Consider the following 24,721-nt stretch of genomic DNA (forward strand, 5'->3'; position numbering starts at 1 on the left):
TCAATGTTTTACTTAAATGTATTTAGGTAAATATTTTCTTAACCAACAATGCAGTTCAATAAATAGAGTTAAGGGCTTGTAAGTCAGCATTTCACAGTAAGGTCGACACCGGTTGTATTCGGCGCATATGACAAATATATATACAGTTGAAGTCGGAAGTTTACATACACCTTAGGCAAATACATTTCAAATCAGTTTAACAAATCCTGATATTTAATCGAAGTAAAAATTCCCCATCTTAGGTCAGTTAGGATGATCACTTTATTTTAAGAATGTGAAATGTCAGAATAACAGTAGAGAGAATGATTTAATTCAGCTTTTATTTATTTCATGACATTCCCAGTGGATCAGAAGTTTACATACACTCAATTAGGAATTGGTAGCATTGTCTTCTAATTGTTTAACTTGGGTCAAACGTTTTGGGTAGCCTACCACACGTTTCCCACAATAAGTTGGGTGAATTTTGGCCCATTCCTACTGACAGAGCTGGTGTAACTGAGTCAGGTTTGTAGGCCTCCTTGCACACACAAGCTTTTCAGTTCTTCCCACAAAATTAATTTAGGATTGAGGTCAGGGAGGGATGTGTGTTGGCCACTTCAATACCTTGACTTTGTTGTCCTTAAGCCATTTTGCCACAACTTTGGAAGTATGCTTGGGTCATTGTCCATTTGGAAGACACATTTGCAACCAAGCTTTAACTTACTGACTGATGTCTAGAGATGTTGCTACAATATATCCACATACATTTCCTATCTCATGATGGCATCTATTTTGTGATGTGCACCAGTCCCTCCTGCAGCAAAGCACCCCCACCTAATGATGCTGCCACCCCAGTGCTTCATGGTTGGGATGGTGTTCTTCAGCTTGCAAGCCTCCCCCTTTTTCCTCCAAACATAACAATGGTCATTATGGCCAAACAGTTCTATTTTTGTTTCATCAGACCAGAGGACATTTCTACAAAAAGTACGATCTTTGTCTCCATGTGCAGTTGCAAACCGTAGTTTGGCTTTTTTATTGCGATTTTGGAGCAGTGGCTTCTTCCTTGCTGAGCGGCCTTTCAGTTTATGTCGATATAGGACTCGTTTTACTGTGGATATAGATACTTGATTTGCACTTTTCGCACCAAAGTACGTTTATCTCTTGGAGACGGAATGAGTCTCCTTCCTGAGCGGTATGACGGCTCCGTGGTCCCATGGTGTTTATACGTGCATACTATTGTTTGTACAGTTGAACGTGGTGCCTTCATCCCTGGGAGGAATTTCCAAACGCCTGAACCAAACTTGTGGAGGTCTACAATTATTTTGGCTGATTTCTTTTGATTTTCCCATGATGTCAAGCAAAGATGCACTGAGTTTGAAGGTAGGCCCTGAAATACATCTGCAGGTACACTTCCAATTGACTCAAATGATGTCAATTAGCCTATTAGAAGCTTCTAAAGCCATGACATTATTTTCTGGAATTTTCCAAGCTGTATAAAGGCACAGTGAACATAGTGTGTGTCAACTTCTGACCCACTGGAATTGTGATTCAGTGAATTATAAGTGAAATAATCTGTCTGTAAACAAATGTTAGAAAAATTACTTGTGTCACGCACAAAGTAGATGTCCTAACCGACTTGCCAAAACTATAGTTTGTTAACAAGAAATTTGGGGAGTGGTTGAAAAACTAGTTTTAATGACTCCAACCCACATGTATGTAAACTTCCGACTTCAACTATATATATTTTTGATTGACAGGTTGAAAACAGACAATCACACAGACACATACAAACGCGTTGGCGTGTGCTCGAATACGAACACACACACACACACACACACACAGTATCCTTCGTCTCACCCGTGTTGTTCTGATGCAGGCTGGCCCCTGTGCAGTAGGACTCGATCACCTTCAGAATCTGTGCATCCTCCTCCAGAGCAGCTGTACCTGTCAATCAAAGGCACGCAGGGGAAAAACAATGGGTCAGGCGGCTTCTGAACCACAACAACTAACTTTATATTCAAACCGTCAACATTCCACTGACAGTCAGGTCCAACAGATTTAGCTGCAGCATCTCTATGGATTTATGCTACCAATGGTCCATTTCCCTCTCATCGTTCCATGGAATTTAAAGTAACAGTCCAGTGTTTCCAGATGTCTATGAAATATGACCTTTATTTCATTAGAACAGGAGAAAATAGTTTTCCTTCCAAGAAATGGCAATTAAGAATATTATAAAGCAGCTTTTCTGTGTTGGAACGGTGTGGGCGTACCCCAACAACAGTTTTGTTAATGCCGGTCATAAAAAAATATATTAATGACAACAAGTAAACAGCTGATTGGCCAGCTCAGCCAACGAACCAACCGTCATGTTAAACGAGGAAAGAGAAATCATTTTTGAAACAGTCTGCTTGAGATACAAGGTGGTGTGTGTGTCCCCCTCTCTAATTTACACTTTGGCCACAAATACGAGTATAGGACGAGTCAACAACATTATTTGGGCACGAGTTCAACTTTAAACACTAATAAGAAGCAGCTGGATGTGTTTGATGAGTAACTGACTCACTCACCTTGAGAAGGCGCACAGACTGCGAGTTACCATCAACCACGTGAGATACACGTTTGAGCTAATATGCAGAGAATTACATTGTGTTGATTCACAGAGCTAGAAATTGGTCATTGGTTAGGCGGCGGGTGGAATTTGTCACACAGAGTGTGAATCTGTGCTTTCCTTGGTGGCAACACATTTGGACACTAGGAAATTATACATAATAGTGTGTAATGATCAAACCTACTTTTCCGCAGGAGGAACTCATCGTCGGAAGGTTTTCGTTCCGTTTTGCGTTTCGGGAGGAACTTCTTAATGGGCCTCGGACTTTTACCGGAGTCCTGTAGGAGTCGGGGAGAAGTGTTAGCAGGGTAGAGTACACAGTGACAAACGTCGTCAAGCCAGGGGAAAAAGACCACGGTAACTGCAAGCCTACAGTAACACACATTGCCACCATGGACAAAAACAAACAAGGTCGACAAAGTCTTACATATTGCATAAGCATGGGACGGTAATAACCAAAGAAACCTGGGTCATGTTCAGTAGGACACGCAACATGAAAAGAAAATTGGTGTTTCTTATTGAACAAGTCTAAGTAGTCACTCCCTCTGTCAGGTTTCTTCCTTTTGGTGGCTAATGAACATGACCCTGGTGTCATTTTAAACAGTTCACTTAAAAATTAAAATAAATTGTCTTCTCTGAGTCATTAATTATGTGATTTCCAGCACACACTGCACACACTTGGAGCAAACTGTGTGGTCTATGATGTCATCATGGCAGCTAAAATGGATATCCTTCACCATTCACGAGCCAAAGATGAAGATCCTAATTGAAACAATGTATAAATCAATGTAATCCTTTCATTTGTAGTCTATTTGTAAACAATTCTATTTTAAAACCTGGAAAGGGAATGAGTGTTTCTGCGCCAAATTCCACTTGTACAAGTATGGCTTTCTGTTACCTAGAAATCGGGCTTTGTTGTTACCTAGAAAACAGATAGAGATCTCAGGTAGACCATCTGCCAGAGGTTTTGGGTGACTACGGGGGATAAAAGACAGACAAGGCAGCAGAGAACACAGGAAACCAACAGCTTACAGCAGAGGAAGAGGAAAACAGAGCAATGGGTTGCCACTTTAGCACAAGGGCGCACACAAGCACACATATCCACACAGTAAGAGAGAGATAGATCTAGCCTTACCTTCAATATATAAGACATTCTCTATAGAAGCCAGTTTGGAGAGAGAGAGAGAGAGAGAGAGAGAGAATTTTCTTTGAGAATGTTGATAGAAGTAGATTAACAGTGAACATTTCAGTGCCACCCCCATCCTGTAGTGTGAAGAAAACCGTGATGAAAATATAACATGATAGGGGAGAGAGTTAAAGGGGAGATGGATGCATTATACAAAAGGGTAGAGAAGGAGTCCCCGTTATTAGCTGCTTTAACCCTGGGGGCAGAGAGCATGGTGCGTAATTCTCAGTGATGAACTACCACACATAACCCATTTTTGATTATTGCATGTATGTAACATCGTTTGTCTGCTTTTTTTTAATGGATGTCAGGACTCGCAAAACTATAGCCATTTTTAAAAAGGACTATTCTGGCTAAATAAAAATGGAAATGGAATGAACTAGAGAGAACATTAACACCTGATCATTCTAGCTCACCCTCATCTCACATTGACCACAGCTGTATCTAGTGCAGCCGACCACCAGGTCAAACAAGTCTTTACCAGAACTAACGTGGTTACTTAACAGGAATACACCCCCCCCCCCCCCCCCCCACTACATGGTCATCCTATAGCTTCCGGGAGCACCGTTTGCCTACTCATCTGCTAAGCGCTCTGCCCACACAAACAGAGCTATATCCCAGAGGGATTTTCCATAGTCCTATTAGAGTCAAGTTACTGTGAGACGTAAAGCAGTGTAAAGCAGTGTTCTGTACCCCAGCTCCTGAAGAAACTTAGCCCAGCACAACATCCTGATTCAAGTAATCAACTATTCTTCCAGACCTCGATAAGAACAATCTGGAGGGTTAATGCTGGGCTAGAGAGCTGCCCACACTGCAGCTCTCCAGAATCAAGAGTGAAGAACCCAGAGATAGATGGACTATAAATCTGGGTTGGCCTACCTCCTTGTAGCCCAGTGCAGCAGAGGGCTTGAGGGGCGGGGCAGGACGCAGGCAGCTCAGGGACCAGGGTTTGGTGGTCTTGGGGGGCTCCAGTGGTCCCCGGTTGCCCTGGCTGGGGGTGATGAAGATGGGCAGGTGGGACTGGTGAGTGGGAGTGCCCACCATACTGAGCGGTTTCCCCCCCTCGTTCTATATCATCCATACACAGAGGTAAGCCACAGTCAGAAAGAGGGGATGTGTGAGGTTCAATGGAAGTTTAATGCAAGTGCCAGCCATGTGTGAAGTTCAGTAGTAGTTCATAGTTCAGTGCAATGCGAGTTCTAGCTACGTGTGGAGTGGTGTGCACGTTGTCACATCCCTGGCCATGTCTAAAGGGAAATACACCATTTTGTTTAGTGCACACTCTCTACACACAACAGCACTTCCTGTATCTTTGAAACAATAAATAATGCAGTGTATGAACGTGTGTGTGTGTGTGTGTGTGTGTGTGTGTCATGTCTTTACCCTGATTATGGTGCCCACAGGGCTTCCGCCTTTGGTGTAGGTATTGAGATGGTCCAGCCAGTCCTGCAGTTCCTGGGGGTTACTGCAGATCACTGTGACACGATCAAACATGCTCCCTGCAACACACACACACACACACACTTCAGTGGGTTGCACTTTGCTGGGAAGTTCCAGGCTAAGCTACCTAAAGTTAGGTACGGGTAACACTTTGTTAGCGAGCTGTTTCGTTAAAGCCCACAAGTCTGACATGAATCATAAACGCCCACCATGGCACAGTGTCGTGACTGGATGACAAACTGGATCATGGTGTCATGGTTACAAAACAAGTAAGCCTCAGTACAAAACCACTGGCAACTCTGAAAAATACGAGGTCAAATCATGACGTCAGCGATCTTCAGGTCGGAAAGTTAGAACTCTTAGAAAGAGACCCGAGTTCCAGAGTTGGAATTCCGAGTTGGAAGACTGAATGAAATTTTCCCCAGTCTGAGCTTGTTTATTTCAGAGTTCCCAGTTGTTTTGAACTCGGCATATATCATAGCATGTGTCAAGTGGCAAGTAAATAAGACAACTCTGATGAGTGGTTCTCCCAGCAGTCTTGTCATGTTAAATGATAGCATTACATAAACACTATGATTCATAGTTCACATAACTCATTTAGTATCGCTTCCTTTCCCCCTCAGTGAATATCATAAGTCTTAAATCATTTAACCAGACATTAATCAAGGTTTACACAGCCAGAGTTTGTACTGAAGGGACTGGAATAAGAATGGCTGCCAAAGCAGCTTGATATTATTTTATTAAAGGAATGCTATATAAGTAAAACTCCATTGGTTCACTTAAATGAGACGCAAATGGCCATTAATAGCCTAGAACCCACTGATGTAACAGGAATATGATAACGGACCAGTGACCTCCAATCTACTCAACAGGACCTGTGTATGATACGGCCCTTTCAATAATTGTGCCGCAGATTATAGAGTATTCCGGTCTTTCTCCATCTCCTCTGAGATGAATTCACTGTACCTGTGATATCAAAGGCATAGTGGCCGTTCTCTGTGTCGTCTGTCTGTCTGGAGACCGTGGAGCCCGTCAGTGGCAGCCTTCCCTGTTGTAAAAGAGAGAGGAGGAGGGGGGGGGTGACACACTGCCACAGATACTTGGGAATCACCTGGGACACATCTGGTGCTTGTAGGTTACCTGGTATATGAAGCCGCTCATCCGCGGACTAGCAGACAGCATGACGAGCACATTGGGAAACATCATGAGATAGCGCTCCTCTTTCTCCTATGGAGAACACACATTAACACAGATGCAGCATGAACGAATCAGACGTGGCTGTGTGTCAAATACACACATTGACACCCACAGACAGAGACGGTTGTCTGAAAACTCTGGCAACGGGACGTGAAAATCAGTTGCATCGATGATATTTGGGGAGCAATATCGTAGATTATGAATCCACAAATCATAATATTTCAGCTAAGTTAAAGATGCACTATAAAGAAATTGCTCTGCCATTTCCCGGTTGCTAAAATTCTAAATAATTCGCCAAATTTCAGTTTGTGTGACAGAGCAAGTGAATATAGTGTAGAAAATCATTGTACCATCTAAACCGCTGTGAAATACAGTATTTTTTCCCACAATCAAAAATATTGTATTTTCAGCTGTTTGAAGCTAGTTTACAAAACCGAAAGTAAGATACAAAAACTAAACATAAAAAAGGGAAGCCTAGAAAAAGCGCACATAGAACAGATCTACCACTTCTTAGAAATGCTTTCAATGAGAATGAAAGATTTGTAACTCACATTTCTATGTGAATATTGTCAGGTCTCCCAAAAAGTTACATATTGCAGCTTTAAAAAGGTAAAGAAAACAGGTTCTGTTTGAAAGATATTAGATAGATGTTGGTTGGTGCTTCAATAAGACCAAAACAAAGCCAGACATTTGTTCCCCTCAGCCCTCAGATCCTCATATTCGACCCCTACACAGAAACCACACTACAGGGGGGATGACTTTTCACTCTACAGTCTGTGGTTTCTGATTCATAATGAATTCAAATATTTGAATAACATTGGCTTAATGTGGGAGAGGCGGTTGCGATCACAATATAGGACTCATCTTCAGAACGTGTTGGACGGAAACAAACTTATCTGCTCTGAATAAAGTCATCAGGTGCTGAAATATTACAATTCTGAAAGGGGAAATATGCCCTTGGATCGATTCTAAGCCTGTGAGTGAAAAAACAAGCAACAATTTTACTTCCTGTTTGTCAAGCATAAAAAGTAACTGGTCCACCTCACTTTTCCCGTTATTTGCTTTGCCCAAGCACACATGCATGCTGTTCAAAACATGAATATCCATTCAACCACATGGCTGTGAAAGGAGCCATTGGAGTCGTTACTTTGAACTTTGACCTTATCGGAGGTTGCCTGTAGCGCTCCGTCTGGATAGTTGCCGATACACACAGATCTATGATTAGCTTAGCGCCCCCAATCCTAACATTAACCATTGGTAGACTCATCTTAGTTCAGCGTATAAGGACACCCGTATCTGTTGCTCTCACCTCATTGGTCCCATTCTGCATGTGCACCTGGGACATGTAGGCCACGTGACCCAGAGATTTCATTCCGTCTCCCTCCCAGCCTCTCACTGGCTCTGACAGGATCTGTAGTTCTAGGTTCTTACGCTTCCGCAGGTCCTGACACTGGGTCTGAAATGAGAGGTAGAGGTGCCAATTAATGTATAGTGCATATGAGACACTGTTAGTGTGTGGTGGAAACAGACAAGACAATAAGAGAGCCATTTTAAGCCTGGGTTAATATAATATAAAATGTCCATGATACAGCATTACTGCAACAGGTATAACGAGTTACAGAGAACAGTTTACGGGACCAGAAGGGGGAATCCCCATCTCACAAAGACAAAATGACAAAGCAACATCCACCAAGATCTGACTCAGACATAAAGAGCAGGAGTGTATGTAAATAGGACTGGCGGACCCAAAAGAACAAGTTAACCTTTGGGAAGCACAAACACACTCCCCCAGCACACATCTCACACACAGACACCTCAAGAGACTAAAGTACTCTCAGCCACAGTGGAAACTGCCTCTCAAACTATTTCGCCAACAGACACCTTGTATTGACTCTCATCTAACGCTCGTCTTCAAAATCTGTGCTGCTATTTCAGTAACAACCCACCGTAGGAAAAAGCTTTTCACTGAGGACATATTACACAGGAAGCAAATATATTTTATTTATTAAAACTGCTGAGATGGGCGTATCAATGCCCTTTCACACAGGTTAATATAAGCACCGCCTATTTGACCTTATTTATGTGATGCTCCTCCCGCTCAGGTTGGCAACATAAGAACTAGATACAGAAAACATTGACCCATCTTCAGAGAAGCCTTTATTAATCTCATACAATGAAAATGTACTTTCATGAAGACACTGAGTGCGGTTATTTGCACACAATAATGCGATTATTGTGGATAGTAAGGTGAATATAATAGTTTGTTTAAAACTTGCACATGCTTGGGAAGAAGAACGATTTCCATAATAATCCTGTTTACATGGACACATCTGAAATCAGGCTACCTGATGAGACTTTTGAGAAATGCAGAAAATCTCCAATCAAAATAAAACCTGCCACAGTGACCATGTTATTTTTATGAAAGCTTTTTGATTCGGAGTTCAGACCTGTAATGTTTGTATGTGAAAACTATTTCTAAGAAGCATATTTTCAGTTTTTCTGAACTCTCTTCACTCGCGCGTTAGAGGAAGGCTCTGACCTACTGGTCCTGGCACATGCACAGATCAAATACACCGCTGGAGCTCTGATTAAGCTGTTTACATGTCCTAATCATTCAAAAGATTGCGTAGAAACCCAGGCGTTTTAAATCGGCATGTGCTGTATTAGATTTTGACCTTACGCCGATTAGTACATGACTATATCATAATTTGCCTACAGCCATAATCAGTTTAATATTAAATTATTATTGTATATGTAAATGTACTCACTGATAGACAAGTCACTGAAAACTCTCTCTCTGTAGTGTGTTAGTAATATAGAATAGATGATGCTACTATAGACTAGTAAGGTTCTACAATGCACAGGGGTTCTGTACCTACCACCAAGCTCTTAAAGGCCACCGTTGCCTTCAAGATGTCACTGTAGTCCGGGTGGGCCTCCTGCAAGACAGTCAACAACAACAAAAACTGTTAATTAACTTAAGGTTTTATACACACCACCTTATAAAAAGTCAGGGTTGAAAGTAAGCCGGTACGGAGTCAATGGAAAAGAATAAGTGGGTTACATAGTGGTTTGATGAGAACACTTCCATTTTGCCAAGGCGGAGACGAGTGGCCGAGACGGAGACGTGCGCAGACAGCAGTGGACGCATCCACCGTGTAGTCTAATGACCATCGCAGAATGTAGTTACAATACACGTTTAGGGGTTTCGTAACAGAAGGACGTTTTCATTCATCAAATGGTGGGCGCACAGAGCAATGTTCGGACACTGGAATTATTTTGTGAGTGGACGAACGTGCACGGGTAGCTTACAGGAGAACCTTTTTCAAGTGATTGTTCGACAATCAGATGAAGACATCATGACTGGTTGTGTTAATGCCACATTAAAATGTAATACATGCCAAATGTTACGACAATTCATTACTAAGCCTACAGAGATCATAAGAAATGAATAGGGATTCTATATGTAATTCTATGATTACACCTAGGCTATTACACACACACAGAGTACCGTACCAGTAAGAAATTAAATATACTTTCACCCCTGAATAAAGGTGGATGTAAAAAAATTAAATGTAAATAATCCAACTACATTAAGATGTTTGGGAGGGATATCAAAAGGTGGTATAGCAATGGTATTTGAGCATTGAAGCGGAGTGCCATCTGGGACAGCGGAGGAGAGTTACATTTCAGTTGCATATGGTTCCATAGATGGGCCTATAGAGAGTTAAGCAACTGCCCTCCATGTTGGGTCTAGATGAGGCCTACTGTACCTCCACGTGTCTCTCCAGCTCCTGCAGCAGGACGGGGTACTTGTCCAGCCTCATGAAGGGTTTACTCAGGCTGGTGGTCAGGGTCAGGATGCCTGGCGTACTGGCCCCCTGGCTCTCCATAAACGTACCCAGCTCCTCACTACAAAACACACACACACACGCACACGCACACACGCACACACACGCACACACACACACACGGCTTATGATGTAAAGAGATAAAGGGGATAGATTCTACCAAGATTCCCAAAAAAAGACATTGATTTTGGAGTGAACAATCAATTAAGTCAATGTTGAATTTGTTTGATAGTGAAAGGACAAAACTTAAAGAGATCCCACAGTATGAAAGATGCTAATTAGTTTAGTGTGAAATCGAAAGTGCCTCATCTGTCTCGAACAACAACCACAACTATAGATATCCTGTGTGCAGCTTCCTGTACGTGTGTGTTTTCTCTGCAGTGCATCTTTTCACATTAACTGTGCAGCAAGAGACGTGGGAAATAAACAATTGTTGCAAAATAGCATACATGATTAATTTGCTAAACTAACATAATAATTACACAACCGCTTGATTCATTTCTTGGTTTTAATTACCACTACCGTGTGTGAAGGACAGCAGAGGATCCATTAAGAGGTGCACAGAGGCTCCGGGCTGATTCTAGTGAATGACACAGTGAGGATATGATGACGGTTGGCTACACACTGAAGGTCACATTCATAGTTACAACTGATAAGCGAGAAACCACTCTGTCGTGTCCAATAATGTATATAAATTCTGGATTTGTAACTATATGCATTGGCCATTGAGAGGCATTGAAGCCACTGGTCGGCCATTTTGGCACTCCCAAGTAGGAGTCCTCCATATGAATGAATGAAATTCTACGGTATTTCAATTAAACATTTTCAAGGACAAAATATAAGTATTTTTTGTTGTTGTACTGGGGACAGTAACATTAGCACGCACAAAAAAATACTTTAAAAGGAAAATGTTCATATATATATTTTTTCTTCTTTTTATGTTTAGCTCAGATATAATTTAAAGTATGCATTAAGGAGTCTGTAATAGAAAAACAAATGCAGATGCATTTATTAGTATGTCCATAACTTCCAAAATCTTTTTTTTTTTTTTACAACGCAGGAGGAGTACCAAGATGGCAGCGAGGTGGCTTCAACACAAGCCCCCTGTCAGTCATCCAGGGTTTATATATACACATCACTGGGTACACCTCTACATTTAGAGAGAGAAAGTATGACACCTAGTGGGTGAACGAGAAACACCAACTAATTCCAAAGTTATCCACAAAAACATGCCATTTTCCTTGCATTATTATACTGACTGTTAAATGCAATGAAATGTGAATAAAATGTAGATTAATGTAATGCAGAAGTGAGATGCCAATAAGGCCTGACCTGTGGTCAGTGAGTACGCAGACAGCCGAAGGGTGACTGGAGCAGTAGGACAGATACAGCATCCTGATCTGACCAATCAGGTTGAGGTAGCAGGCAGCCACTCGCTGCTGGCTCTCTGGAACCCTGCAACACGCACAGAGAGAAGTGGGTGAGTTAGTTGGTAGAACAACAGTTGGGTTGTTCCTGTATCTTTGGTTTCAGATATCGGTCACTAGGGGGTGCACGTCGTCCGAGGCCATCCAATCTAGATCAACATCTCAACAGAATATCTGATAGAAACAGTCCGGCATGTAAAACGTCTAGTGGCAGATTTGACATGCGGTTAGGGTAATGTGGTTTGATTCAGTTGCCTCAAATTAGCAGTGCCTCCACCACAGCCATTAACACTCTCACACGCTTACTTGGTACACTCCTCCAGAGCCAGAACCAGGCCCTGCTGGAAGGTGAGGATCTCCTCCAGGTTAGCGCCCAGAATGCCACTGTCTGTAACACTCAGCCTGGACACCACACAACAGAGAACATAGAATTATAATGAGTAGAATGAATACTCAAAAAAATATATGTTAAACAAGGTACATACAGTGGGGCAAAAAGTATTTAGTCAGCCACCAATTGTGCAAGTTCTCCCACTTAAAAAGATGAGGCCTGTAATTTTCATCATATGTACACTTCAACTATGACAGACAAAATAAGAAAAAAAAATCCAGAAAATCACATTGTAGGATTTTTAATGAATTTATTTGCAAATTATAGTGGAAAATAAGTATTTGGTCAATAACAAAAGTTTCTCAATACTTTGTTATATACCCTTTGCTGGCAATAACAGCGATCAAACGTTTTCTGTAAGTCTTCACAAGGTTTTCACACACTGTTGCTGGTATTTTGGCCCATTCCTCCATGCAGATCTCTTCTAGAACAGTGATGTTTTGGGGCAGTAGCTGGGCGACACAGACTTTTAACTCCCTCCAAAGATTTTCTATGGGGTTGAGATCTGGAGACTGGCTAGGCCACTCCAGGACCTTGAAATGCTTCTTACGAAGCCACTCCTTCGTTGCCCGGGCGGTGTGTTTGGGATCATTGTCATGCTGAAAGACCCAGCCACGTTCCAGCCACGTTTCATCTCCAATGCCCTTGCTGATGGTAGGCTTTGTTACTTTGGTCCCAGCTCTCTGCAGGTCATTCACTAGGTCCCCCCGTGTGGTTTTGGGATTTTTGCTCACCGTTCTTGTGATCATTTTGACCCCACGGGGTGAGATCTTGCGTGGAGCCCCAGATCGAGGGAGATTATCAGTGGTCTTGTATGTCTTCCATTTCCTAATAATTGCTCCCACAGTTGATTTCTTCAAACCAAGCTGCTTACCTATTGCAGATTCAGTCTTCCCAGCCTGGTACAGGTCTACAATTTTGTTTCTGGTGTCCTTTGACAGCTCTTTGGTCTTGGCCATAGTGGAGTTTGGAGTGTGACTGTTTGAGGTTGTGGACAGGTGTCTTTTATACTGATAGCAGGTTCAAACAGGTGCCATTAATACAGGTAACGAGTGGAGGACAGAGGAGCCTGTTAAAGAAGAAGTTACAGGTCTGTGAGAGCCAGAAATCTTGCTTGTTTGTAGGTGACCAAATACTTATTTTCCACCATAATTTGCAAATAATTCATTAAAAATCCTACAGTGTGATTTTCTGGATTTTTTTCCTCATTTTGTCTGTCATAGTTGAAGTGTACCTATGATGAAAATTACAGGCCTCTCATCTTTTTAAGTGGGAGAACTTGCACAATTGGTGGCTAACTAAATACTTTTTTGCCCCACTCTAGGTCATTCTAAGAGAGATTCACAATGACAACGTTCTTAAGTAATTGGTATTTTAAGATGAATAAACATCTGAATGAATCCTCCATCCTTGTTCTTGAAGCTTACTTGTCGCTTGCCAGTAGAGGTCGTAGGTAAGAGCTCAAGACTGTCTGCAGCTCCTTGACAAACTCCCGCTCATGCTCCTGGATGTCTTGCACCACCTGAGAAAGATCATTGAAATAAGCCACATCCCACATCCATGGTGTTACAGCCTATACAGTTCCCCTAAGCAAAGCTGTCATGGCCCAGCGCATACGGAGCTGTAGAAAAGGGAGATCAAATGGGAGATGGCCCACTCACCACACTGTAGTAGTTCTTGGTAAGTTGAGTGGCTTTAGGAGACACAGGCTTATCTGCAGGGCATAAAGGAATTAGAACCCGAGTTTTGGAGCAGCAAGTGACATGCAAAATGATCTAGTCTAAATCCATTCCAGGTACTACATAGACTCGTCCCCAACCCGACCCACCGCAGGGCTTGACCTCGCGGACATAGTTGCTGGGGAACCAGCCCGTCTTGCCGTTGAGCGTGCCCTCCCACCAGCCGCCCTCTTCCTGGCGCGACACACCGATCAGGTCTCCCTTGTTGAAGGACAGCTCATCCTCGTTATTCTGCTTGAATTGGAAGCGCGCCTTCACCAGCAGCAGCCCGCCCCCGCCGTTCTCCGACATCTCCTGGTTGGGTAGAATGCGTGTCAGTTTACTGAGTGGTAAACAACCGCAACGACTAGTATTGGGGTCCGTTCCATTTCAATGCAGCCAATTCAGGACATAAAACAGACATTCTTGAGATGGAATTGACATGAACTCTGAGCTGTGCGTGTGTTTGTGTTTGTGTGACCCTACCACTGGTTTGGATGGTCTGCGCAGGGACTTGGACTTGGATGAGGATAGTGTGTGGGAAGAGGTGGACTGACTAGGAGCGGATGTGCCGGACTGGGGACATGACCTCTCAGTGCCACAGTCTGTGGAGCAAAAACACAGACCGAGACTTTTGAATATTTCATTATGATCCACAAAAACAAAAAAAAAGACATTGTGAGTGCAAGGACTCAAATAACTTAGGTTATATAGATGTTTGTAAGTCAGCCGTGAATACAACAACTTACATCATTCTTATAATCAAGTACAAAAATTCCTGTCACATTTATACAATTACACATTACTCATAACAGATGAGATGACACAAATTTCTCGCTCTCTCATACACGTCAGTGCTGCTTCAGTAGTTAGGTTAAACAGCATTGGGCTGAGGACTGCACAGTGGTAGCAGCTTGTTGATGAGAAGGTGTTTCAGTGCAGGCTGTTGGCTCTGCTGTGCTTGACAGAATCACCAACTCTGCTAGCTAGAATGGATCCCTGGCCAGCTCAGAGCAGCCATCTAACACAGACAAGCCCAGAGACCTTGTTGTACATGATCAATGACAAACATCAAAGAGGGCAAAGGCCTAATGATTCATACCTCTAATGTGCTTACACTCATATTTATTTGGATGGTGAAGTTAAAACATTTATTTCTGTTCTACAACATTTTGGATTAGTTGTGTTTTATATGAAGCGACAGTACAGAATGTACTTATTTGAGGGTATTTTCATACATACAGTATCAGTCAAATGTTTGGACACACCTACTCAATCAAGGGTTTTTCTTTATTGTTACTATTTTCTACATTGTTGAATAATAGTGAAGACATCAAAACTATAATATAACACATATAGAGTCGTGTAGTAACCCCAAAAAGGTGTTAAACAAAATCTAAATGTATTTGAGATTATTCAGAAGCCACCCTTTGCCTTGATGAGAGCTTTGCACACTCTTGGCATTCTCTCAACCAGCTTGATGAGGTACCATGTAAAAAAGCTAACGTTTAAGTTCCTTGCTCAGAACATATAAAAGCTGGTGGTTCCTTTTAACACGAGTCTTCAATGTTCCCAGGTATGACGTTTTAGGTTGTAGTTATCCTGTTGGTACTAGGGGGCAGTATTTTCATTTTTTGGAGAAAAAAAAACGTTCCCGTTTTAAACGGTATATTTTGTCGAGACAAGATGCTAGAATATGCATATAATTGACAGCTTTGGATAGAAAACACTAACGTTTCCAAAACCGTAAAGATATTGTCTGTGAGTATAACAGGACTTATGTTGCAGGCGAAAGCCTGAGAAAAATCCAATCCGGAAGTGCCCCAGGTTTTGAAAGCGCTGCGTTCCAATGAGTCCCTATTGAGCTGTGAATGTGCCATAAACGAGCTTACGCTTTCTACGTATTCCCCAAGGTGTCGACAGCATTGTGACGTAGTTTTACGCATTTATGTTGAAGAAGAGCCGTAGGTGGCCACATTGCGTAAGTGGTCACATGGTGGCTCCGAGAGAGATTCTCACGTAAAATACAGAGGTAGCCATTACTCCAATCGGTCCTACTGAAAAACTAATTGTCCCGACGGATATATTATCCAATAGATATTAGAAAAACACCTTGAGGATTGATTATAAACAACGTTTGCATGTTTCTGTCGATATTATGGAGCTAATTTGGAATATTTTTTGCCGTTTTCGTGACTGCAATTTCCGGGCGATTTTTCAGCCAAACGGAGCTATTTTGCCTACAAAAATAATATTTTGGGAAAAAATGAACTTTGGCTATCTACCTGGGAGTCTCGTGAGTGAAAACATCCGAAGTTCATCAAAGGTAAACGATTTAATGTGATTGCTTTTCTGATTTGTGACAAGGTTGCCTGCTGCTAGCAAGGCATTATGCTATGCTATCGATAAACTTACACAAATGCTTGTCTAGCTTTGGCTGTAAAGCATATTTTGAATATCTGAGATGACGGGGTGATTAACAAAAGGCTAAGCTGTGTCTCAATATATTTCATTTGTGATTTTCATGAATAGGAATATTTTCTAGGGATATTTATGTCCGTTGCGTTATGCTAATTAGTTTCAGGCGATGATTACGCTCCCGCATGCGGGTTTGGGAGTCACAAGAAGATAAGGAATTATAGGACTATTTCTCTATACATTTGTATTTCATATACCTTTGACTATTGGATGTTCTTATAGGCACTATAGTATTTACAGCCTAATCTCAGGAGTTGATAGGCTTGAAGTCATAAACAGCCCAATGCTTGAAGCACAGCGAAGAGCTGCTGTCAGACTGCTCTATCAAATCATAGACTTAATAATAATATAACACACAGATATACGAGACTTTGGTCATTAATATGGTCAAATCCGGAAACTATCATTTCGAAAACAAAACGTTTATTCTTTCAGTGAAATACGGAAACGTTCCGTATTTTATCTAATTGGTGGCATCACTAAGTGTAAATATTGCTGTTACATTGCACAACCTTCAATGTTATGTCATAATTATGTACAATTCTGGCAAATTAATTACGGTCTTTGTTAGAAAGAAATGGTCTTCACACAGTTCGCAACGAGCCAGGCAGCCCAAACTGCTGCATATTTCCTGACTCTTCTTGCATAGAACGCAAGAGAAGTGACACAATTTCCCTAGAAATTAATGTTAGCAGGCAATTTTAACTAAATATGCAGGTTTAAAAATATATACTTGTGTATTGATTTTAAGAAAGGCATTGATGTTTATGGTTAGGTACACATTGGTGCAACAACAGTGCTTTTTCACGAATGCGCTTGTTAAATCACACGTTTGGCTAAGTAGGCTGTGATTTGGTGATAAATGAACAGGCACCGCATTGATTATATGCAATGCAGGACAAGCTAGATAAACTAGCAATATCATCAACCATGTGTAGTTAACTAGTGATTATGTTAAGATTGTTTTTCACAAGTTTAATGCTAGCTAGTAACTTACCTTGGCTCCTTGCTGCACTCACATAACAGGTAGTCAGCCTGCCAAAGTGTCCTCGTGGAGAGCAATGTAATCAGCCATAATTGATGTCCAAAAATGCAGATTTTCAAGTGTTCATAACAATCGGCACTAATTAATCGGCCATTCAATTAATCGGTTGACCTCTACTCATTATATGTGGGAACTCCTTCAAGACTGTTGGAAAAGCATTCCAGATGACTACCCCATGAAGCTGGTTGAGAAAATGCAAAGCTGTCATCAAGGCAAAGGGTGGCTACTTTAAAGAATCTCAACTAAAATATATTTTGATTTGTTTAGCACTTTTTTGGTTACTAAATGATACCATATGTGTTATTTCATAATTCCAATGTCGTCACTATTATTTTACAAAGTAGAATAAAAAATAAAAAAACTGATTGGTACTCTATCTGTTTAGAAATTAAAGCACTTTATGCATCTAGTACCTCCATTTGAAGGCATAATAATTATTTGAACAAATTCACTTATAGTGTATTAAAGTAGTCAAAAGTATCATATTTTGTCCCATATTCCTAGCACACAATAACTACATCAAGCTTGTGACTCTACAAACTTGTTGGATGCATTTGCAGTTTGTTTTGGTTGCGTTTCAGATTATACATGGTAAATAATGTATTGCAGGTTGATTTGGACAATAACAAAATCATCTTCAAAGAGCTGACTAACAAACTCTCCTCAGCATTCTCAGACAGGAGGAAAGCCTTGTAGGACTACCAGACTAATACTGGAAAACACCTGGCAGCCATCATGTGAGAGGATTCCCTTGAAGGCACAGTGATGCATCAGCTCTTTATGATTCACATAGAGATAAGACAAACAGCCATCCAGCCACAGCAGTACCAACAGACCTGGGTATGTCTCTGCCACAGCCACACTCTTTCCCAATGCAAGCTGCTAAAACAAAGCCAAATATGGACCCATAGCCATCCTTTACAACTTAGCCAGCACAGTATTAGATCTAGACTTGTATCGGTGTCGGCAAGTGACAGCAAATCCTCTTTTAATGAGCTAACACATGACTTTACATGATACATGTGCATCCTTGTTGGCTGGTAAGGAGTCTAAATCCACTTTCCAAGGAGGGACAGTGTCCCGGAGTAACACCTTTGTCTAATCTCCTTTCATTATAGGAGTGGATCATCGCTAAGCTATTTAGACATGTTTTGATAGAGAGCCAACCATCTGGAAGACAGGATTAGCCAGATATCCTCTTAGCTATACAGACAGACCATTGTAATGGGAATTGATAAAGAGAGATTGGCAAAGCCGGTATATCTGACACTGATCAGTGAGTCATGTTATTTACCATATTGCTACAGTCTGGAGATGACTCTGGAGGAAAAAACACCACGATCATGTTTTATTCAACCTTTTAGACCTGAGAAAAACAAATCCATTGGAGACCTGGCCATGTATGCTACAGGAAAGATATCAAACTACAAAAGGTGCCTCCGGGGTTCTGAGTTCCCCTTTTACAATTGAGGGCACTCCCATCAGCATTAGGCCTACGTACTGGATATCCATGTTGGTTCGGCCAACAATTTCTAGGGCACCGCCAAGAGTCAAAGCCAATCTTGACCTCACTCCCATTCCTCATCATTTTGCAGCTGCAGATGGGCCAAAAGAGCAAAAACGACAGGCCAGTATAGTAGAAGTTGTTGTGTTTCTCTTAGGGCTGTGTGTGTGTGTGGGGAGGGGGGGTTATCACACGGATTCCACATGCCTCAGCACATGCAGTGAGACGCCCAGACAAGCCCTGTAGTCAGCAGCTCCCTCCTTGTGGCCTGGCAACCACTGCTTCTTGCAGCTGCACTGTCAGATTGTGCACACAAGCACACAGAGAGACAGCGACAGAGCGAGGACACTCTGTGCGGAGGCTTGCCAGAAAATCACAGGCAGCAGAATTACAGAGAGATGCCTCTTCTTGATCACATTAAAGCGCATGTGACTAATTCAGCCCAAATGAACAGCACTAGATGTTTTGAAGATTGGCAAATAGCTTCTGGTCCTCTCAGACGCCATTAGATGATTTGCATATCAAGCTGATCACATCACTGAGAGGAGAGAGGGCAGAGCGAGAGCTTTTGGTCCAGTTTTCATGCTGTGGCCTGTACTATCCATGCTCTCTGATGAGGACTGGCGCTAAGAGAACTTCAAACTGATAACGAGACTGTAACAGATACAGTGAACTGATGGCTTTGAAGACATTGAAAGCTTTTAGACTTCGCAGCAAAAGCTTCGCACTAGCAAAAAAGACAAACACTGGTTCGATTGGAGTGACAGTATTGCCATTTAGCACGTGCACGTCTTAGAGCCAAGCTGCACCGTTGCTTTGACTTAAAATACAATTTCCTCATATTGACAATGAAAAACACTGTATCCGCCAAGTAAATTCCACTCATACCACTGAACTTGCTGCAACGAATAAAGCCTTATTCAAGCTCAGCCAGGTGTCTTTCGAATGCAATGTGACAGAAAAGAGCCAGGCGTGTTCAGTAGGACGAGAGCCAAAGACATGGTAGTCATCATAGTAAATATGGTACTCTGCAGGAGGCCCGTAGAAACAGCGAGACACAGCCATGCTAGCTGCCTGTGAACAAGACACCTTTCATGATTCACAAGGCCTTCTGGGACCAATCCAGGCGACAAAACAAAAACATGACAAGCATGTTTACACCCTCACAGACATGGCAGTGTGCGTTAGAAAAACGACAACGCTACACGTGGTCATTAGGAGTCTCGGCAGTGCACACGCTAACACGTAGCTGTAAAATGATTCACTCCACTTGGCTCCTCTTTTAGAGAGGGCAGATTAGTCATGTGGCATACATGTGTATTATCTTTAGTAGCATACACATCAATGATTACAACGTTACTTTGCATGATAATGAAGACGAGTATATATTATTTCAGTCTCAACCTTAAAAAAAAACATTATGGTCTTTATTCAGTGGGGTGCAACGTTTACAACCTTGAAGATAGAAGTATAAGCTAGTTGTAATAGAGTGAGAATCATGCCCGTTTTACACGGTGCATTTCTATCTGAACGTGTTGTAGCTTTGCATCCTCCTGAATAAGGCCCAGAGCAGATCAATACAGTCATCAGACTGACCTTGGGTGGCAAAGTTGACTCCCAGCAGAGTGGTCAGCACTTTGTTAAAGTTCTCCCCAGTGTACAGGCACTCTGGTTCAAATCCCTGGCAGGAGAGGAGAAAAGACACAAAGAAGACACTTTCAATTCAAAAGCAAAACGCCTAGCTGCTCATATGACGGACTAAAAACAGCAGAGGAAGAGAAGTAGGTCATAAATCATTAGCATCAGAGAGGCTTTTCACTGATAACAAAGAAGTAGGAGACGCTGCCTTGCTAACTATCACACTGAGAAGCCTGACTGCAGCCCAGCAACAACACACAATGGAATACGACTTGCACACAACAAGACAGAGACATGTTGAAGGTGAACCATATTTTTAGTGGCATAGCGGTTTTGGTAACGAAACAGGCGGTTCCCTCCTCATTTGCCATTCGATGCACACTGAGCACTCGCTCTCTGTCTCCCGGCCTCACAGACAGCCAGCTATCCACTTTCCTCTAGCAGCTATAGTTTCACATTTTAAATAAAACATCTGAGATATAGAGTTTGGGTAGCAGGGCATGAGGAATCGGTTGACTATCTAGTCCTTCAGACCCAAAGCTACTGTGACTCAGTGGTAGTGCATAAAGCCACGCTTCAGTTTTGGTAAGACTATCACAACACATTTGGCTCTCTGTTAACCATGTCAAGATGAAAGACTACTGGGGCAGCTTGTAATACTGACATATGTCAATCTGTTGCTTGTTCATTTTTGACAACATCCACAGAGAACCGAAGCATGGATCAAAACACCGTGACATAATAGCTAAACAATCTGCCATCGGAGGCTAAAATATGACATATGAAACTCACTTGTCAGTCTTTGTCAAAGAGCCTTGAGCAGGGGCTGGGTAGTATATGACTCACATATGTTATAACTGTATATTACTGTAGATGTCTATGAAAAAAAATAATGCAGGCTCAGGCTGTATATATTCAACTATACTGTAGTCGACGAGAACTGGTCAAGTTGGCCCTCAATCCGTTGCTGCTGCTTCCCCTTTCTGCATATCTGCGCAGAAGGAAAAGTTGAGAGAGTGACTGCTCGCTTTCTCTCGTCACATGACAGCCCCACGTGCCTATTTTGTCTGTGGTTAAGATAAAGAGAGAGGGTTTCAGCATCACATCACTGACCAGAGCAAGGGAAGGGCATCACTGACCAGAGCAAGGGAAGGGCCGAACTGCAATGGTCCGGAAAACAAAAAGTCAAGATGACATTTTACTGGGACTCTCCAAATCCTTGCGGTCGTGAGCTACTGCACTGCCGCAAAGGCTCTAATTATGGAGGAGAAGTGGGATCGCTGCATGAAAGCAGAAGGGACCTCCCAAAACAAAAACAGGCCAGCCAGCGTTTCTCTTCCTCAACCACTTGACTTGCAGCAGCGAGCCTGGCTGATTCAATTACTTTTTTTTAAACAAACCAACTTATGTGGTTCAAGACCAGAAAGGACTATTTATAAAAGGTTGGGGAGTGAGAGGCACGACTGTCCAACACAGCAGTCACTATACTGCATAGGGAAGGAAAGGACTTCCATCGCCCTCTTATTATCTGCATCACCAGTCATTGTGCTGGAAATATGTTAGGCCTGAGGGAGAGACTAGTTTAGTGTGGGTTCTGCTGAATATGCTATATGCAGACATACATATCAATGTGACTTCTTATTGTGGCTGTAGGGGGGGGGTCATTTTCACTTGAAAGGTAGAGAGTACAGCTAGATTTCTGTTGAATTGCATTGCTGTTCAATGTACACTGCTCAAACAGTGGACAGTGGAGCCTTATTCAAGACAGAAGCAGTCTCAGTTGAGACCCATCAACAAGCCGCTGTCTGTCTGTGTGTTCTGTGGGAGTGACTGAAAGCATGCCTACTTAAGAGGGTAGCCCCATTCCACAAGGCAAGCAAGAGACATGTGCCAAAAAAATTCTACATGCAGAAGAAAACAACCTGTGCTGAAATAACAGCAAACCAGTTCTAGGCAAGTTAAGACTGTAACCTGTGTTGAATATATTGCCACAGTCATGCAGTATTATTTTCTAACCATGGCTTCACATTTCCCAGCTATGACACCAATCCTCAAATAAGTTTGTAGTTAACCATTTACTGCAGCCTAGAAACAAGAATTCGGCAACCAACTCCAGTCAAAATGTCCAACAACAACAAACACACTATCATATAAGATGTGTTAGAAAAGCATTTCACTACACCCCCGCGAAATATGTGTATGCGACCATTAAAATGTGATGTAAGAAAGAAAAACATTGCAGATTAAACAACCACCACAAACAAAAGATGGTTGAAATGACTTACCTCTACTTTCAAGGATGTACATCCTCTCAAAAAGTCCTTGATATTAGCGATGCATTCGGCTTCGTTTCTCGGATCCTGACAGTACTAAAAAAAGAGACACGAAACAAATATATAAAAACATAGCCTACCTTGGAGATAAAGATAACGGGTTAATTTGGTTTAATTATAGGCGTTGACGCAAATGACAACTCAAGATGGGAAAAGAAACAAAGTAACAATCCACGTTATGCTTTAGGATGTTGGTATATCTTACAGTTTACAAAGTAACTGTGGATTCTTCCTACGCCTGTCTCATTCATGTATACATAAACCCACCAGGTCATAAACCCACCTCTCGCTCAAACTCGCTCAAGGGGGCAGTCGCATCAGGAAGCGAGCCTTTGAGGAGGAAGTGACGTGCAGATGACCTCTCACTTCTCCGCTGCGTTGCGTCTTATTTTTTTGTCTAGTCAGTGACAATCATCCGTTTTAAATAGGATTAAATTAATTTAGAAGAGTGCCTTACAGCCGATGTATGCTAAATTAATCATGTATGTTTTCCTTTGTTTTACGGACTGCATTCAGTTGGCCTGTACAAAATACATTACAGTGAATGTCTGGTGCCCCATATAAATCAACCTGCTACAAGTGCAACGCTGCATATCGATATGCGTGCATGTTCATTGTTTGTCATTCTGTCTCGGAGCCTACTTTTTGTATCACAAAATGCACGTGGAACTACTATACATTCATAAGACCACAATTAATAAACGTGATATTCTAAAAGTTTAACTTGTAGCCATCATATCATTCTAAAAGTGTACCCTGGATTGTCTTTCATGTGATATGACTTCAACATAAACAACAGATGCAAATGCATCTAGCACAGGTGAGAAAAAGCATTGGATAGCAGAATGTGCATCAGGTTGAATATATAAGAATATTTGGTGACTTAATGTGTTTTGGAACGTTATAGTTACTTTTAAGACTAAACCACAGAAAAATAAATAAACTCTTTCGAGTCGTTAGTGAACTTCAGAATGCGGAACACTTTTTTCACTTCACAGGAAGTCAGCAAGTTATCCTATACAAATTTAACAACATTTTACATTATTGATATGGCTCATCGTAAAGTTGCATGTGGCACATTCATTTATTCCAAATGTTTTAACTAAGACATGTTACATTACATTTCTCGAATGGAGATGAGCAATTTGATCATTCTACCCCTCCCTTCCTCTCCAGAGACGGTGCCAGTGTTTTTTCCCCTCGCATTTGAAAAGCGTTATTACTTTGTAAATGACTTTTCCCGTTATCACCCACTGTTATGTTGCACTTATAACAGTGCATTTAAAATGCTGCGCTTACCTTTGGAACAGAGCCGGGCACGAGCCGCTCCATAAGTTTGCACAGGACGACCCCATCTTTCAGAGATGTTTTCAGAAATTCCTCTGGGTCAGCTATGTTCTTCTTGGGTGAATTAAGTACCCCTAATGATATCAGCCACGTAACCGTCTGCTCTTCTGGGTTCATATCTCCAATTAACCCTCCTTATTATGCATCCCCAACGAAGGCGCAAAGTTCCAGAACTCTGTATCAAAATGTTGTTACACACATCCGTATCACACTTCTGCTTGTAAAAACTCCGTTAGCACTAGTATGGGGGTAGCCCTACTGGTTAATAACAAGCACTGTACAAAGACATATAGCCATTAACCCTTGTGTGGCGTTTGGGTCTAAGGGAACCATTTTCAATGTTTACCTTAAAAAATGATACAATTAATGATTTTTTAAACTTGTTAAAACTTATTGGCCTTGGCTCATTTTCTGTGAAAAACATGTACAAGAACACATTTTCATTTCTATTATGTACAGTACCAGTCAAAAGTTTGGACACACCTACTCAATCAAGGGGTTTTGTTATAAAAATGTAAAAAAACGAATTTCTACATTGTAGTGAAGACATCAAAATTATGAAATAACACATGTAGTAAC

At 41.8% G+C, this 24,721-nt stretch overlaps 1 protein-coding gene across 4 annotated transcripts in view; it reads right to left on the bottom strand.

Moving 5' to 3' along the window:
• Positions 1 to 24,391, bottom strand: part of LOC123993341 (rho guanine nucleotide exchange factor 6-like) — a 30,204-nt gene extending 5,813 nt beyond the window's left edge. The window contains exons 1-19 of one of the 4 annotated variants that reach the window (XM_046295390.1): positions 24,095 to 24,391; positions 22,748 to 22,831; positions 20,421 to 20,505; positions 14,284 to 14,402; positions 13,908 to 14,112; positions 13,741 to 13,793; positions 13,507 to 13,601; positions 11,995 to 12,090; positions 11,594 to 11,716; positions 10,184 to 10,322; positions 9,290 to 9,349; positions 7,720 to 7,866; positions 6,354 to 6,440; positions 6,180 to 6,261; positions 5,157 to 5,272; positions 4,653 to 4,841; positions 3,723 to 3,743; positions 2,772 to 2,865; positions 1,837 to 1,923 (exon numbers count right to left, since the gene is read on the bottom strand). In XM_046295390.1, the coding sequence (XP_046151346.1) occupies positions 1,837 to 1,923; positions 2,772 to 2,865; positions 3,723 to 3,743; positions 4,653 to 4,841; positions 5,157 to 5,272; positions 6,180 to 6,261; positions 6,354 to 6,440; positions 7,720 to 7,866; positions 9,290 to 9,349; positions 10,184 to 10,322; positions 11,594 to 11,716; positions 11,995 to 12,090; positions 13,507 to 13,601; positions 13,741 to 13,793; positions 13,908 to 14,112; positions 14,284 to 14,402; positions 20,421 to 20,505; positions 22,748 to 22,831; positions 24,095 to 24,259 (2,047 nt within the window). In that variant the 5' untranslated portion in view covers positions 24,260 to 24,391. Of the gene's footprint in view, positions 1 to 1,836; positions 1,924 to 2,771; positions 2,866 to 3,722; positions 3,744 to 4,652; positions 4,842 to 5,156; positions 5,273 to 6,179; positions 6,262 to 6,353; positions 6,441 to 7,719; positions 7,867 to 9,289; positions 9,350 to 10,183; positions 10,323 to 11,593; positions 11,717 to 11,994; positions 12,091 to 13,506; positions 13,602 to 13,740; positions 13,794 to 13,907; positions 14,113 to 14,283; positions 14,403 to 20,420; positions 20,506 to 21,254; positions 21,431 to 22,747; positions 22,832 to 23,078; positions 23,121 to 24,094 lie in introns of those variants that run through there. The other 3 variants (XM_046295393.1, XM_046295391.1, XM_046295392.1) reach the window with 3 other exon arrangements.
• Positions 24,392 to 24,721: the final 330 nt, after the last annotated feature.

The sequence above is a fragment of the Oncorhynchus gorbuscha genome, linkage group LG13 (assembly GCF_021184085.1).
Source record: "Oncorhynchus gorbuscha isolate QuinsamMale2020 ecotype Even-year linkage group LG13, OgorEven_v1.0, whole genome shotgun sequence".
In the NCBI taxonomy this organism is placed as follows: domain Eukaryota; kingdom Metazoa; phylum Chordata; class Actinopteri; order Salmoniformes; family Salmonidae; genus Oncorhynchus; species Oncorhynchus gorbuscha.